This window comes from Paroedura picta, chromosome 3, assembly GCF_049243985.1.
Source record: "Paroedura picta isolate Pp20150507F chromosome 3, Ppicta_v3.0, whole genome shotgun sequence".
Taxonomy (NCBI): domain Eukaryota; kingdom Metazoa; phylum Chordata; class Lepidosauria; order Squamata; family Gekkonidae; genus Paroedura; species Paroedura picta.
The window spans coordinates 175,199,131-175,211,860 of NC_135371.1; the positions used below are offsets into that span (position 1 = coordinate 175,199,131).

General features: G+C 57.7%; 1 protein-coding gene across 3 annotated transcripts in view; it reads left to right on the forward strand.

Moving 5' to 3' along the window:
* Positions 1–12,730, forward strand: part of MAST1 (microtubule associated serine/threonine kinase 1) — an 89,446-nt gene that overhangs the window by 17,321 nt on the left and 59,395 nt on the right. The window contains exon 1 of one of the 3 annotated variants that reach the window (XM_077329796.1): positions 7,477–7,811. The exons of 1 other annotated variant lie outside the window; for it this stretch is intronic. In XM_077329796.1, coding sequence (XP_077185911.1) covers positions 7,729–7,811 — 83 coding nt within the window. In that variant the 5' untranslated portion in view covers positions 7,477–7,728. Of the gene's footprint in view, positions 1–7,476; positions 7,812–12,730 lie in introns of those variants that run through there. One more of the 3 variants, XM_077329794.1, reaches the window with a different exon arrangement.

Here is a 12,730-nt window from a genome sequence, read left to right on the forward strand (position 1 = left end):
CGCTGGCTGGGAATCCCTGCACTAACCAATATAAAGGATTTCTAGCTCTGAAATGGATCCTAGCTCAGTTGGCTGGATTTTGATTCTTCCTTCCTACAGTGATCAAATGGGATTGTTTCATGTAAACCGCCCTGAGCCTTCAGGGAGGGAGGTGAATGAATGAATGAATGAATGAATGAATGAATGAATGAATGAATGAATGAATGAATGAATGAATGAATGAATGAAAACGCGGATTCCGTTTCAGAGCAGGAAATTCTCTATATTCTTCATATTGCTTAAAGGCTTTCCTGTTGAAAAACCCTCCTGCAAACCAAGTAAACATCGGAACTGTCCAGCTCTGCTTGGGAGATATTTCTGTGCAGCATGGAGAGTTGGGAACATCTTTCTCTGAATAATTTCCTCTGGATTGTTCTCAGGAAATAAACAAGATTTTTAAATGATTTGTGCTTTATGATGATATAAATAGATATTTTAGGGTACAAATAGAATACATATTGGCCACACGCAAGTCATTGGTTCCCTCCTGTATATATTCAAAGGCATCTTGCAAATCAAACTTATAGCTGAAGAATTGCTCCTGGCAGTTGGTGGTTAGGGTTGGCTCCGCCTCCTGGGGCAGCCATTTTGGGGCTCCGCCCACCACGCTGTGCCAGAGTTCCAAAGGTGCCTACAGGCTCCACGAGGCTGTGGTCTCCCATTTGAATATTCAAGGGGGCCTTAACCATTGCTTTCAAGTTTCAGTGTTATTGAAATATTCGGCACCTGCGTCTTAATAGAGTGATTCCATTCCAACCAACGGCAGCATCAGTTCTAAGGTTCTTTCTGCATTACGGACAAAGCCTCCCTTTTTGACTTCTTTCCCTCTAATTAGCTTATCCCAATTGGCAGATGATATTTTTAGGAAAACAGTGTTGCTTCAGACGTCACCATGATGTCCCCGAACCCTGTCTGTTAAATTGTTCTTGATTTGGCATGGACGTAAATACTTTGTCACGACAGCATGAAAATTTCAGTAGAAAAGGACTCTGGTTTGTTATGGGTTTCCACCCACCAAGACCGAGGTCTCCTGATGTCTGAGGATTTTAGACTCTGTGGCTTGCCCAGCCTAGCCGGATCTCACCAAATTGCAGACGTTCAAGTGGGTGGGCCCTGCTTAGGAGTTGGATGGGAGACCACGAAGGAAGGCCTGGATTGATCCCCCTTGGAATGTCTCTTGCTTGGATGCTTCAGGCTACCTTGATCCTCAGAGGCAGAAATGGCCGACCACCTCTGCTCATCCTTCGCCCTGATTTGGATGGTCCAAGCTAGGCCAATCTCATCCGATCTTGGAAGCTAAGCAGGATCGGCCCTAGTTGGAGGGGAGACCAGCAAGGAGGCCCAGGGTTGCTACGCAGAGGCAGGCAAGGGCCAACCACCCCCGGATGTCTCTTGTGTTGACCTGGATGGCTCAGGCTAGCCTCGCTTCATCCGATCTTGGAGGATAAGCAGGGTCGGCCCTGGTTAGGACTTGGAGGGGAGACCAGCAAGGAGGCCCAGGGTTGCTTTGCAGAGGCAGGGTTGCTTTGCAGAGAACCGCCTCTGTTCCTCTCTTGCCGTGACTTGAAGGAGCCAAGCCAGTCTGATCTCATCAGATCTCAGAAGCTAAGCAGGGTCATCCCTGTTAGTATTTGCCACCAAGGAGGACCAGGGTTGCTACGCAGAGGCGGGCAGTGGCCAACCACCTCTGTTCCTCTCTTGCTTTGAAAACCCTTTGGGGGTCGCCATACGTTGGCTGTGACTTGACACACCCAATTGAAAAGCCGTTTCCTTTTTGTTTCTCTCATGTGTTGACCAGGCAATTCACCCTGGGGGAGGAAATCAAGGAGTGCTTTACATGCTATATTTGTTGTGTGTGTGTGTGTGTGTGTGTGCGTGCGCAGGAGCAGTTTAAGGATCCGCAGGGCCCTAGCAGAGTACAAGTGCAACGGGATCAGCCAGAGTGGGGGCAGAGGGGCTCTCCCACAGTGGAAAGGGGCGTCACTCCAAAAGAAGAAAAAGGACGGGATAAGAGAGGACACAGCCCTGATCCATGGGGGGAGGAAGGTACCATGCGGGGCCACTGGAAGCGCGGGGCCCATAGCGTGTACTACACGTGTTACATGCATCAACCGGCCCTGTGTGGACAACCAGATATCCAGGACGGCCTTTACCCTCTGCAAAAGGCAAGCTACTCTTCAGTTTAAGAAGCGGCTGACCTCTTCAGCCATTTGAACTGCGGGGGAGAAAATGCCGAAAGGCAGCAAGATCAGACAGCTTCGTGGCTCATGGGTTGTCCTCCTACGTTCCTCTTCAGTCCTTTGTCTCCGCTGAGGAGCACCCAGAAGGCATGTGTGTGGGGAACCCTGGAACCACAAGCCCACGTGGAATGGATGCTCCCGGAAATGCCCTCCGAAAGACGAAATTCCTGGCGGCTTTTGCCACGAAACTCACAGGTGACCAGCAAACGGGAGCTTCCTGTTGTTCTCTGCCGCTCCCCCATGTTCATTCTCGGTCCAGCCTTATTAAAAAGGGCGGACGAAGTCCCTTGGGGGACTGTGGGTTGCTAAGCAGGCAAACTGATCTGAAAGGAAGTCCGGGGTTGGAGTTGTGACCGAGCGCGCAGCTGCTGGCATCACAAAGGACTTCCCTTGGAGAAAACGGCTTCTTCGGAGAGGGGACTGGATGAGTTATCACCCCTCTCCAAGCTCTCTTGGCTGCCCCCTGAAATCTCCAGGTATTTCCGAACACGGAGATGGTAACCCGAGGGAATTTGAAAAGTCTGTTGTGTGAGTGGAAGGTCACCAGTTCCCCTAAAACGTTTGGTTATCTTTTCACAGAATCATAGAATCACAGAATCATAGAATCATAGAGTTAGAAGTGACCTCAGGGGTCATCTAGTCCAACCCCCTGCACTGTGCAGGACACTCACAGCCCTCTCACTCATCCACTGTCACCTGCCACCTCTTTGAGCCATCACAGAATCAGCCTCTCCGTCAGATGGCTCTCCAGCCTCTGTTTATAAATCTCCAAAGATGGAGAACCCACCACCTCCCGAGGAAGCCTGTTCCACTGAGGAAGCGTTCCGACTGTCAGGAACTTCTTCCGGATTTTTGGATGGATTTTATTTTGAATTAATTTCAGTCTGTTGGTTCTGATCCATCCCTCTGGGGATGTTTTTCCTTCACTTTCAAGAATCTCACTCTCCTTGGCAAAGCAGGTAGTTGGGCAGAGAAATTTACAGATTCCCAGGCAAAAAGCACTTTCCATGTTTATGTAGTTCATTTCTTCCCCACCTTTCTCTGCATTGGGGACCCAAAGTGACTCATCTCATTCCCCCCTTTCTCTACTTTACCTTCACAACAACCCTGTAAGGCAGAGAGTAGGGATTCGAACCCAGGACTCCCAGATGCTAGCCCTGACACTCTAACCATTACACCTCACTGGCTTTATTTAATGTGTATAATTAAGACACCCAACCTTATATGGGCAATCATCCAAACTTCAAGAAGGTCGTAGATAAAATTGAAAGGGTACAGAGGAGAGCGACGAAGATGATCTGGGGCCAAGGGACCAAGCCCTATGAAGATAGGTTGAGGGACTTGGGAATGTTCAGCCTGGAGAAAAGGAGGTTGAGAGGGGACATGATAGCCCTCTTTAAGTATTTGAAAGGTTGTCACTTGGAGGAGGGCAGGATGCTGTTCCTGTTGGCTGCAGAGGAGAGGACACGCAGTAATTGGTTTAAACTACAAGTACAACGATATAGGCTAGATATCAGGAAAAAACTTTTCACAGTCAGAGTAGTTCAGCAGTGGAATAGGCTGCCTAAGGAGGTGGTGAGCTCCCCCTCACTGGCAGTCTTCAAGCAAAGGTTGGATACACACTTTTCTTGGATGCTTTAGGATGCTTAGGGCTGATCCTGCATTGATCAGTGGGTTGGACTAGATGGCCTGAATGGTCCCTTCCAACTCTAGGATTCTGTGATATTATAAAACTGACATTTTGGCAACAAGTCCAAGCACTACCCCTCTGCATGCCAACCCCTTCATGGAATCCACCGAGAGATTGTGCATGGGGTATAGAAGGTAGAGAAAGAAACAATCACTTCTTTATTCTTCGCTTTTAAAAACATTATTCATAGTTCCCTTTTCTCACTGAAGCTCAAGGGAGAATACGCAGAGCAAGCAGAATGATCCATTAGGATGGTGTGTTCAAAAAGCAACGAAATAGGATTAGGATTGTGGAAGGAACCAGGTATTTAAAAACAGAAGCCAGGCTGAGCCTACACGTGAACGTGACACATTAAACCACGCAAAATTACACAGCTGGATCCGACTGCTCCCAAGCTGCACACCGGCTACGGTCCCGTGTCATGTAATCTGGTCCCCTTGTGGGTGACTTTGTACGATGCAAGCCCTCTTGACCTATTCAGTGATGCACAGAAGGGAGCCAAGAGTCCAGTGGCACCTTAAAGAGGAACGAAATTTGAAGCAGGCCATGAGCGTTCCCTGGGGATACTTGAAGAAGAACCTGAAGAAGGGAGCGGGGACTCCATAAAGCTCCTCCCCTGCCCCAAATTTTGTTAGTCTTCCAGGTGCTCCTGGACTCTGGCTCTTTTCTACTGCCCCAGGCAGACTAACATGGCTACTCATCTCGATCTGTCTCAGTTTTGCTCATAAATGTGTGTGTCCAGGTCACCATTGTCAGATATCTTCAGATACTTGAAGGAGTTTGCAATCCCGTGAACGCTTATGCCAGGGATAAAACTTTGCTGGCCAAAGATGTCCCTGCATTGCAGAGTTGTTCTCCTGCTTCGGACCAACAGGGAATCATAGAGTCATAGAATAACAGAGCAGGAAGGGACCTCCTGGGTCATCTAGTCCAACCCCTGCACTATGCAGGACACTCACAACCCTAACGGGTTGTGAGTGTCCTGCATAGTGCAGGGGTTGGACTAGATGACCCAGGAGGTCCCTTTACATGATTCTAACCCTCTTGCTCATCCACTGTCACCTGCCACCCCCTTGAAACCTCAAAGGATGACTAGTCCCCTGAATCAGTTTTGCATAGTTAGAAGAGGAGTTGGTTTTCATGCCCCGTTTTTTTCTCTAACAGAAGTCTAGGAGAGTGGCAGTCTTCCTGACGTATGTGGGAGACCCCCTCCCCCCTATGCACAGCCACGACAGCCTCTGAGCAGGGCCTTCCACAGGGTCCAACCCGCACATGGGCAAAATCAACCGCTGCCTTCTCCGTGTTGGCCCCCGCATTATGGAGCAGGCCGCCTGAGTAGGTCCAGGAGCCACAACACGCAGGCAAAGATTTCATATATAATTATTATACATTCAAAAGTGTCGTAATGTCATTTGGAAACACAGACCTACGGTTCTGCATATAAGTATCTGTGCCTAAGAGAGCCAGTTTGGTGTAGTGGTTAGGAGTACGGACTTCTAATCTGGCATGCCGGGTTCAATTCTGCGCTCCCCCACATGCAACCAGCTGGGTGACCTTGGGCTGGCCATGGCACTGATAAAACTGTTCTGATCAGGCAGTGATGTCAGCGCTCTCTCAGCCTCACCCACCCCACAGGGTGTCTGTTGTAGGGAGAGGAATGGGAAGGCGACTGTAAGCCGCTTTGAGCCTCCTTCAGGTAGGGAAAAGCGGCATATAAGAACCAACTCTTCTTTTTCTTCTTCTTCTAATATACAGACAGTGTAAAGAAGAAGAGCCAGGGATGTTTCATGCCCCATTTTTCAAGAAGAGAAGAGCTGGGGTTTTTTGTACCCCATTTTTCACTGCCCGACGGAGTCTCAAAGCGGCTTCCAATTGCCTTCCCTTCCTCTCCCCACAACAGACGCCCTGGGAGGTAGGTGAGGCTGAGAGAGCTCAGAGAGAACTGGGACTGGCCCAAGGTCACCCAGCTGGCTGCATGTGGAGGAGAAGTGGGGAATCAAACCCGGTTCTCCAGATTAGTGTCTGCCCTTCTTAACCACTATACTGGGGAGGCCAGATTGTAGCTCTCCAGATGTCCATGGACTACAATTCCCATGAGCCCCTGCCAGTGCTGGCATGGGCTCATGGAAATTGTAGTTCATGGACACCTGGAGAACTACAATTTGGCCAGTTCTCAATACTGTGTTGGTCTAAATACAGGTAACTAGGTACACATTATCTCCTAATACAAGAACCGAATGCGTTTTTGAAGGTACAATGAAATATATATGATATTCTGTATGTTAGCACTGTGTGCTGAATTAGATTCTAGCTTCATTTTTCTGTCTCGGCCCTTGAGGTTACCCTCCTCATGTTGGGTTGCTTGCTTTCCCCCTTTTTCAGCCACACCTCGCACTCATTAACAATGGTTTGGGGTCACCCCACCATCGAGGTAAAAAAATCCACCCAGGGGGCCACGGTTAGGTTTGCAGAAAAATAGAAATGCATGCAGTGGAAAAAAACAGGTGGGTAAGCAGTTGGCCCCAATCAGGAAGAAGGGAGGCAGAGTCTGGGATTGGGGAGGGGTCCTAGGAGGGGTGCTGTGAATGGGAAGGAAGTCCTAAGTTCAAAGGAAGAGCCATCTACTGCGGGGGTGGGGCATGAAGCTGGAAAACAGCATCAATTCTGGGGGATCTCCGGGTCCCACCTGGAGACTGGCAAGCTTAAAAAAACAGGAAAAGGGAAAAAACTCAACCCAAAATATATCGCTAATAATGTTACTAGGGTCAGACTCCCTCAGAGAAAAGAATCACAGAATCCTGGAGTTGGAAGGGACCTACAGGGTCATCTAGTCCAACCCCCTGCAGAATGCAAAGAATTCACCACTACCTGCCCACCTGCTGCGACCCCAATTCCAGGCCCACATGATGCCCCCCCCCCCCCAAAAAAAACCAGAATCCCTGGCCAGTCTAGCCTGGAAGACATTTTCCTTCTGATCCCAAAGTGACATTTCCCTGGACAGGCAAGAAGAGACCAGGAGGGCCCAACACCGACTATAAAAATATATCCTTAGATTATGATTTGGGGGTAGTTAAACTGTGGCCCTCCAGATGTCCGTGGACTACAATGCCCATGAGCCCCTGCCAGCGTTCGCTGGCAGGGTCTCATGCGCATTGTAGTCCACGGACATCTGGCGGGCCGCAGGAGGAGAGTTAAAACAGACGGCCTGAATACCAGGTGCCACCCAACACCCAAACTGGGAGCTTTGGGTCCCCGGATGCAAAGCGGATAGTCGCCCATCTCAGCTGGCACATCTGTCCCAGGACCGGCAAGACCGACCACACGCCGGGGGTCGGTACTACTTACAGCCCCCCCCCCTCTGCGTGCTCGGGAGGGCGCACGGGCCGCCATGTGCCCACGGGGAGTGAGCCCACCTCGGGCGGACGGGGGGAGCTGTTCAGTGGGGGTCCCCTTGGCGTCGTGCCCTGCTGAGCTCCCCCCTCCCCCGGGGGTTGGCAACCGGACGCCTTTGGTGGCCTCGCCCTCTCCAGCAGGGGCCGCCGGCAGATGCGCAGCCCGCGATCCACGCTCCGTGCGGCCGTCCGGGGACGCGCAGTCGGTTTGTCCGTCCCGCGGAGCTGCGGCGCGCTAGGCAGGCGGTTGGCCAGCGCCGCCCCCTCCCCGCTCTGCCGTCCCTCCGTCCCTCCGCCTGGCTGCCTTTCTTCTCCTGCCGCCCGCCCTGGCCCCGGCGCCGGCCCGCCATGAGCCGCCCGGGGGAGGATGTCTGAGTCGCCCTGGAGCGCGCTCGGCCATTTCTCCCTGCCCGCCTTCCTGGACAGCAGCATGTTCCGCCGCACCAAGAGGTACCGCCCGCGCACCGCCGCCTCCCGGGCGGGAGGAGAGCGGGGTGGCGCAGGGAAGGGAAGGGCGTCCGGGAGGGGGATGCTGGGGCTGGGGGGAGGGCGCTCCGGCTGAGCAGGTTCGCCATGGCCTTGGGCTGCATACAATGAACGGCATCCTATTGCACCGGCGGCGCAGACAGGCGCGGCTGGGCTGCAGGGGGGGGGGGGGGCGCGCGTCGGAGCCGCTGCGGATGGAGGCTGCCCGCTGAGCGCAGCGATGCCCGTGGGCAGGGGCAAGGGGGGGAGGGCGGGGGGAGGGCTCGGGATGCTCCGGGCGGGGGGGGAGGGGGTCGCGGCGTTCCGGGGATGCGCAGGCGGCGAGCCTTCCGCGGGCGGCCTGCGCGCTTCGGCGCCGCCGCCGTTTTCCAGCCCCGGGCGGCGGGGGACGCGCAGCAGCGGCCAATGACGAGGCGTCGCCCCCGCCAGGCTCAGTATCCCCCCCTCCCCGCGACGCCTGGCCTGCCCGCCCTGTGCATGAATCCCTCCCAACCCCCAGCACTTCCTTTTCCCCCCTGCTGGGGGCCGGAGTCCGCCCTCCCTGTTGGGTGGGCTGGCCAGGAAAATCGCTCTGCGCAGCTTGGATGGGGGGGGGGGGCTGCGATTTGTTGTGGTCGCCTTGGTGGCTCTCGATGTGCCTCCTGGACTGTGACTTGGAAGCAGAAAATGGAGGCATGAGTAGGACGGAGCCCTTTCATTTTAAGGCCTGGGCATCGGACTGCAGCCTCGGAAGGTGCTGTGAGATGTGCAGATTTGCAGCAGACTCTCCCCAGAAACAGGCAGCCACCAGTCGGTGGAGACCGTTCCTAGCAGAAAGGGGCAATGGCTGAGCCTCAGGCAGGAAAAGAGAGACGGGGAGGCTGTTTCTGCCCCCTCCCTCCCTCTACAGGCATCCTGGGATCGGCAGGGCTACCCTGACCATTCTGCGCCTGCGGTAGGCAGTGAACTGGTTACTGAGGCCCTGCGTTTGTATCCCTTTCTTCCTCCAAGGTTAGCAGGCAGGATGGCTGCCCAGTTTTGTCCTCACGACAGCTCTCTGAGCAAGGTTTGGATCTCTGAGCCTCGGAACGCAAGGTCACCCAGGTGGGTCTGTTCAGAGGGCAGCTGTGTCCCTCCGCAGGAGACCAGCCAGATGCTGGGGGTGCGAGCTTTCGAGAGGCACCGTTCCCTTCAGGAGGGGGGCTGGAGATCTGTTTTGCCTCGGAGATAAGGACATCAGAAGATCTGTGCTGGATCAGAGTGGTGGTTCGCTGAGGTCAGTGGGGATCCATCCAGTCCAGCCTCCCATCTCCCCCAGGGGCCAGCCAGTTCCTCTGCAGGGCCAGCCACAGGGCAGAGAGACCGAGGCCTTCCCCTGAGAAGACCCTCAGAAGAGCCCTGCTGGGTCAGGCCAGGGAGGGTCCCTCCAGTCCAGCCTCCCGTCTCACCCAGGGGCCAGCCAGTTCCTCTGCAGGGCCAGCCACAGGGCAGAGAGGCCGAGGCCTTCCCCTGAGAAGACCCTCAGAAGAGCCCTGCTGGGTCAGGCCAGGGAGGGTCCCTCCAGTCCAGCCTCCCGTCTCACCCAGGGGCCAGCCAGTCCCTCTGCAGGGCCAGCCACAGGGCAGAGAGGCCGAGGCCTTCCCCTGAGAAGACCCTCAGAAGAGCCCTGCTGGGTCAGGCCAGGGAGGGTCCCTCCAGTCCAGCCTCCCGTCTCACCCAGGGGCCAGCCAGTTCCTCTGCAGGGCCAGCCACAGGGCAGAGAGGCCGAGGCCTTCCCCTGAGAAGACCCTCAGAAGAGCCCTGCTGGGTCAGGCCAGGGAGGGTTCCTCCAGTCCAGCCTCCCGTCTCACCCAGGGGCCAGCCAGTTCCTCTGCAGGGCCAGCCACAGGGCAGAGAGGCCGAGGCCTTCCCCTGAGAAGACCCTGAAGAGCCCTGCTGGATCAGGCCAGGGAGGGTCCCTCCAGTCCAGCCTCCCGTCTCACCCAGGGGCCAGCCAGTCCCTCTGCAGGGCCAGCCACAGGGCAGAGAGGCCGAGGCCTTCCCCTGAGAAGATCCTCAGAAGAGCCCTGCTGGGTCAGGCCAGGGAGGGTCCCTCCAGTCCAGCTTCCCATCTCACCCAGGGGCCAGCCAGTTCCTCTGCAGGGCCAGCCACAGGGCAGAGAGGCCGAGGCCTTCCCCTGAGAAGACCCTCAGAAGAGCCCTGCTGGGTCAGGCCAGGGAGGGTCCCTCCAGTCCAGCCTCCCGTCTCACCCAGGGGCCAGCCAGTCCCTCTGCAGGGCCAGCCACAGGGCAGAGAGGCCGAGGCCTTCCCCTGAGAAGATCCTCAGAAGAGCCCTGCTGGGTCAGGCCAGGGAGGGTCCCTCCAGTCCAGCTTCCCATCTCACCCAGGGGCCAGCCAGTTCCTCTGCAGGGCCAGCCACAGGGCAGAGAGGCCGAGGCCTTCCCCTGAGAAGACCCTCAGAAGAGCCCTGCTGGGTCAGGCCAGGGAGGGTCCCTCCAGTCCAGCCTCCCGTCTCACCCAGGGGCCAGCCAGTTCCTCTGCAGGGCCAGCCACAGGGCAGAGAGGCCGAGGCCTTCCCCTGAGAAGACCCTGAAGAGCCCTGCTGGATCAGGCCAGGGAGGGTCCCTCCAGTCCAGCCTCCCGTCTCACCCAGGGGCCAGCCAGTCCCTCTGCAGGGCCAGCCACAGGGCAGAGAGGCCGAGGCCTTCCCCTGAGAAGATCCTCAGAAGAGCCCTGCTGGGTCAGGCCAGGGAGGGTCCCTCCAGTCCAGCTTCCCATCTCACCCAGGGGCCAGCCAGTTCCTCTGCAGGGCCAGCCACAGGGCAGAGAGGCCGAGGCCTTCCCCTGAGAAGACCCTCAGAAGAGCCCTGCTGGGTCAGGCCAGGGAGGGTCCCTCCAGTCCAGCCTCCCGTCTCACCCAGGGGCCAGCCAGTCCCTCTGCAGGGCCAGCCACAGGGCAGAGAGGCCGAGGCCTTCCCCTGAGAAGATCCTCAGAAGAGCCCTGCTGGGTCAGGCCAGGGAGGGTCCCTCCAGTCCAGCTTCCCATCTCACCCAGGGGCCAGCCAGTTCCTCTGCAGGGCCAGCCACAGGGCAGAGAGGCCGAGGCCTTCCCCTGAGAAGACCCTCAGAAGAGCCCTGCTGGGTCAGGCCAGGGAGGGTCCCTCCAGTCCAGCCTCCCGGCTCACCCAGGGGCCAGCCAGTCCCTCTGCAGGGCCAGCCACAGGGCAGGGAGGCCGAGGCCTTCCCCTGAGAAGACCCTCAGAAGAGCCCTGCTGGGTCAGGCCAGGGAGGGTCCCTCCAGTCCAGCCTCCCGGCTCACCCAGGGGCCAGCCAGTCCCTCTGCAGGGCCAGCCACAGGGCAAGGAGGCCGAGGCCTTCCCCTGAGAAGACCCTCAGAAGAGCCCTGCTGGGTCAGGCCAGGGAGGGTCCCTCCAGTCCAGCCTCCCGGCTCACCCAGGGGCCAGCCAGTCCCTCTGCAGGGCCAGCCACAGGGCAGGGAGGCCGAGGCCTTCCCCTGAGAAGACCCTCAGAAGAGCCCTGCTGGGTCAGGCCAGGGAGGGTCCCTCCAGTCCAGCCTCCCGGCTCACCCAGGGGCCAGCCAGTCCCTCTGCAGGGCCAGCCACAGGGCAGGGAGGCCGAGGCCTTCCCCTGAGAAGACCCTCAGAAGAGCCCTGCTGGGTCAGGCCAGGGAGGGTCCCTCCAGTCCAGCCTCCCCTCTCACCCAGGGGCCAGCCAGTCCCTCTGCAGGGCCAGCCACAGGGCAGAGAGGCCGAGGCCTTCCCCTGAGAAGACCCTCAGAAGAGCCCTGCTGGGTCAGGCCAGGGAGGGTCCCTCCAGTCCAGCCTCCCGGCTCACCCAGGGGCCAGCCAGTCCCTCTGCAGGGCCAGCCACAGGGCAGGGAGGCCGAGGCCTTCCCCTGAGAAGACCCTCAGAAGAGCCCTGCTGGGTCAGGCCAGGGAGGGTCCCTCCAGTCCAGCCTCCCGGCTCACCCAGGGGCCAGCCAGTCCCTCTGCAGGGCCAGCCACAGGGCAGAGAGGCCGAGGCCTTCCCCTGAGAAGACCCTCAGAAGAGCCCTGCTGGGTCAGGCCAGGGAGGGTCCCTCCAGTCCACCCTCCCGTCTCACCCAGGGGCCAGCCAGTCCCTCTGCAGGGCCAGCCACAGGGCAGAGAGGCCGAGGCCTTCCCCTGAGAAGACCTTCAGAAGAGCCCTGCTGGGTCAGGCCAGGGAGGGTCCCTCCAGTCCACCCTCCCGTCTCACCCAGGGGCCAGCCAGTTCCTCTGCAGGGCCAGCCACAGGGCAGAGAGGCCGAGGCCTTCCCCTGAGAAGACCCTCAGAAGAGCCCTGCTGGGTGAGGCCAGGGAGGGTCCCTCCAGTCCAGCCTCCCATCTCACCCAGGGGCCAGCCAGTTCCTCTGCAGGGCCAGCCACAGGGCAGGGAGGCCAAAACCTTCAGAAGACCCTCGGAAGAGCCCTGCTGGGTCAGGCCAGGGAGGGTCCCTCCAGTCCAGCCTCCCATCTCACCCAGGGGCCAGCCAGTTCCTCTGCAGGGCCAGCCACAGGACAGAGAGGCCGAGGCCTTCCCCTGAGAAGACCCTCAGAAGAGCCCTGCTGGGTCAGGCCAGGGAGGGTCCCTCCAGTCCAGCCTCCCGTCTCACCCAGGGGCCAGCCAGTTCCTCTGCAGGGCCAGCCACAGGGCAGGGAGGCCGAGGCCTTCCCCTGAGAAGACCCTCAGAAGAGCCCTGCTGGGTCAGGCCAGGGAGGGTCCCTCCAGTCCAGCCTCCCGTCTCCCCCAGGGGCCAGCCAGTTCCTCTGCAGGGCCAGCCACAGGGCAGAGAGGCCGAGGCCTTCCCCTGAGAAGACCCTCAGAAGAGCCCTGCTGGGTCAGGCCAGGGAGGGTCCCTCCA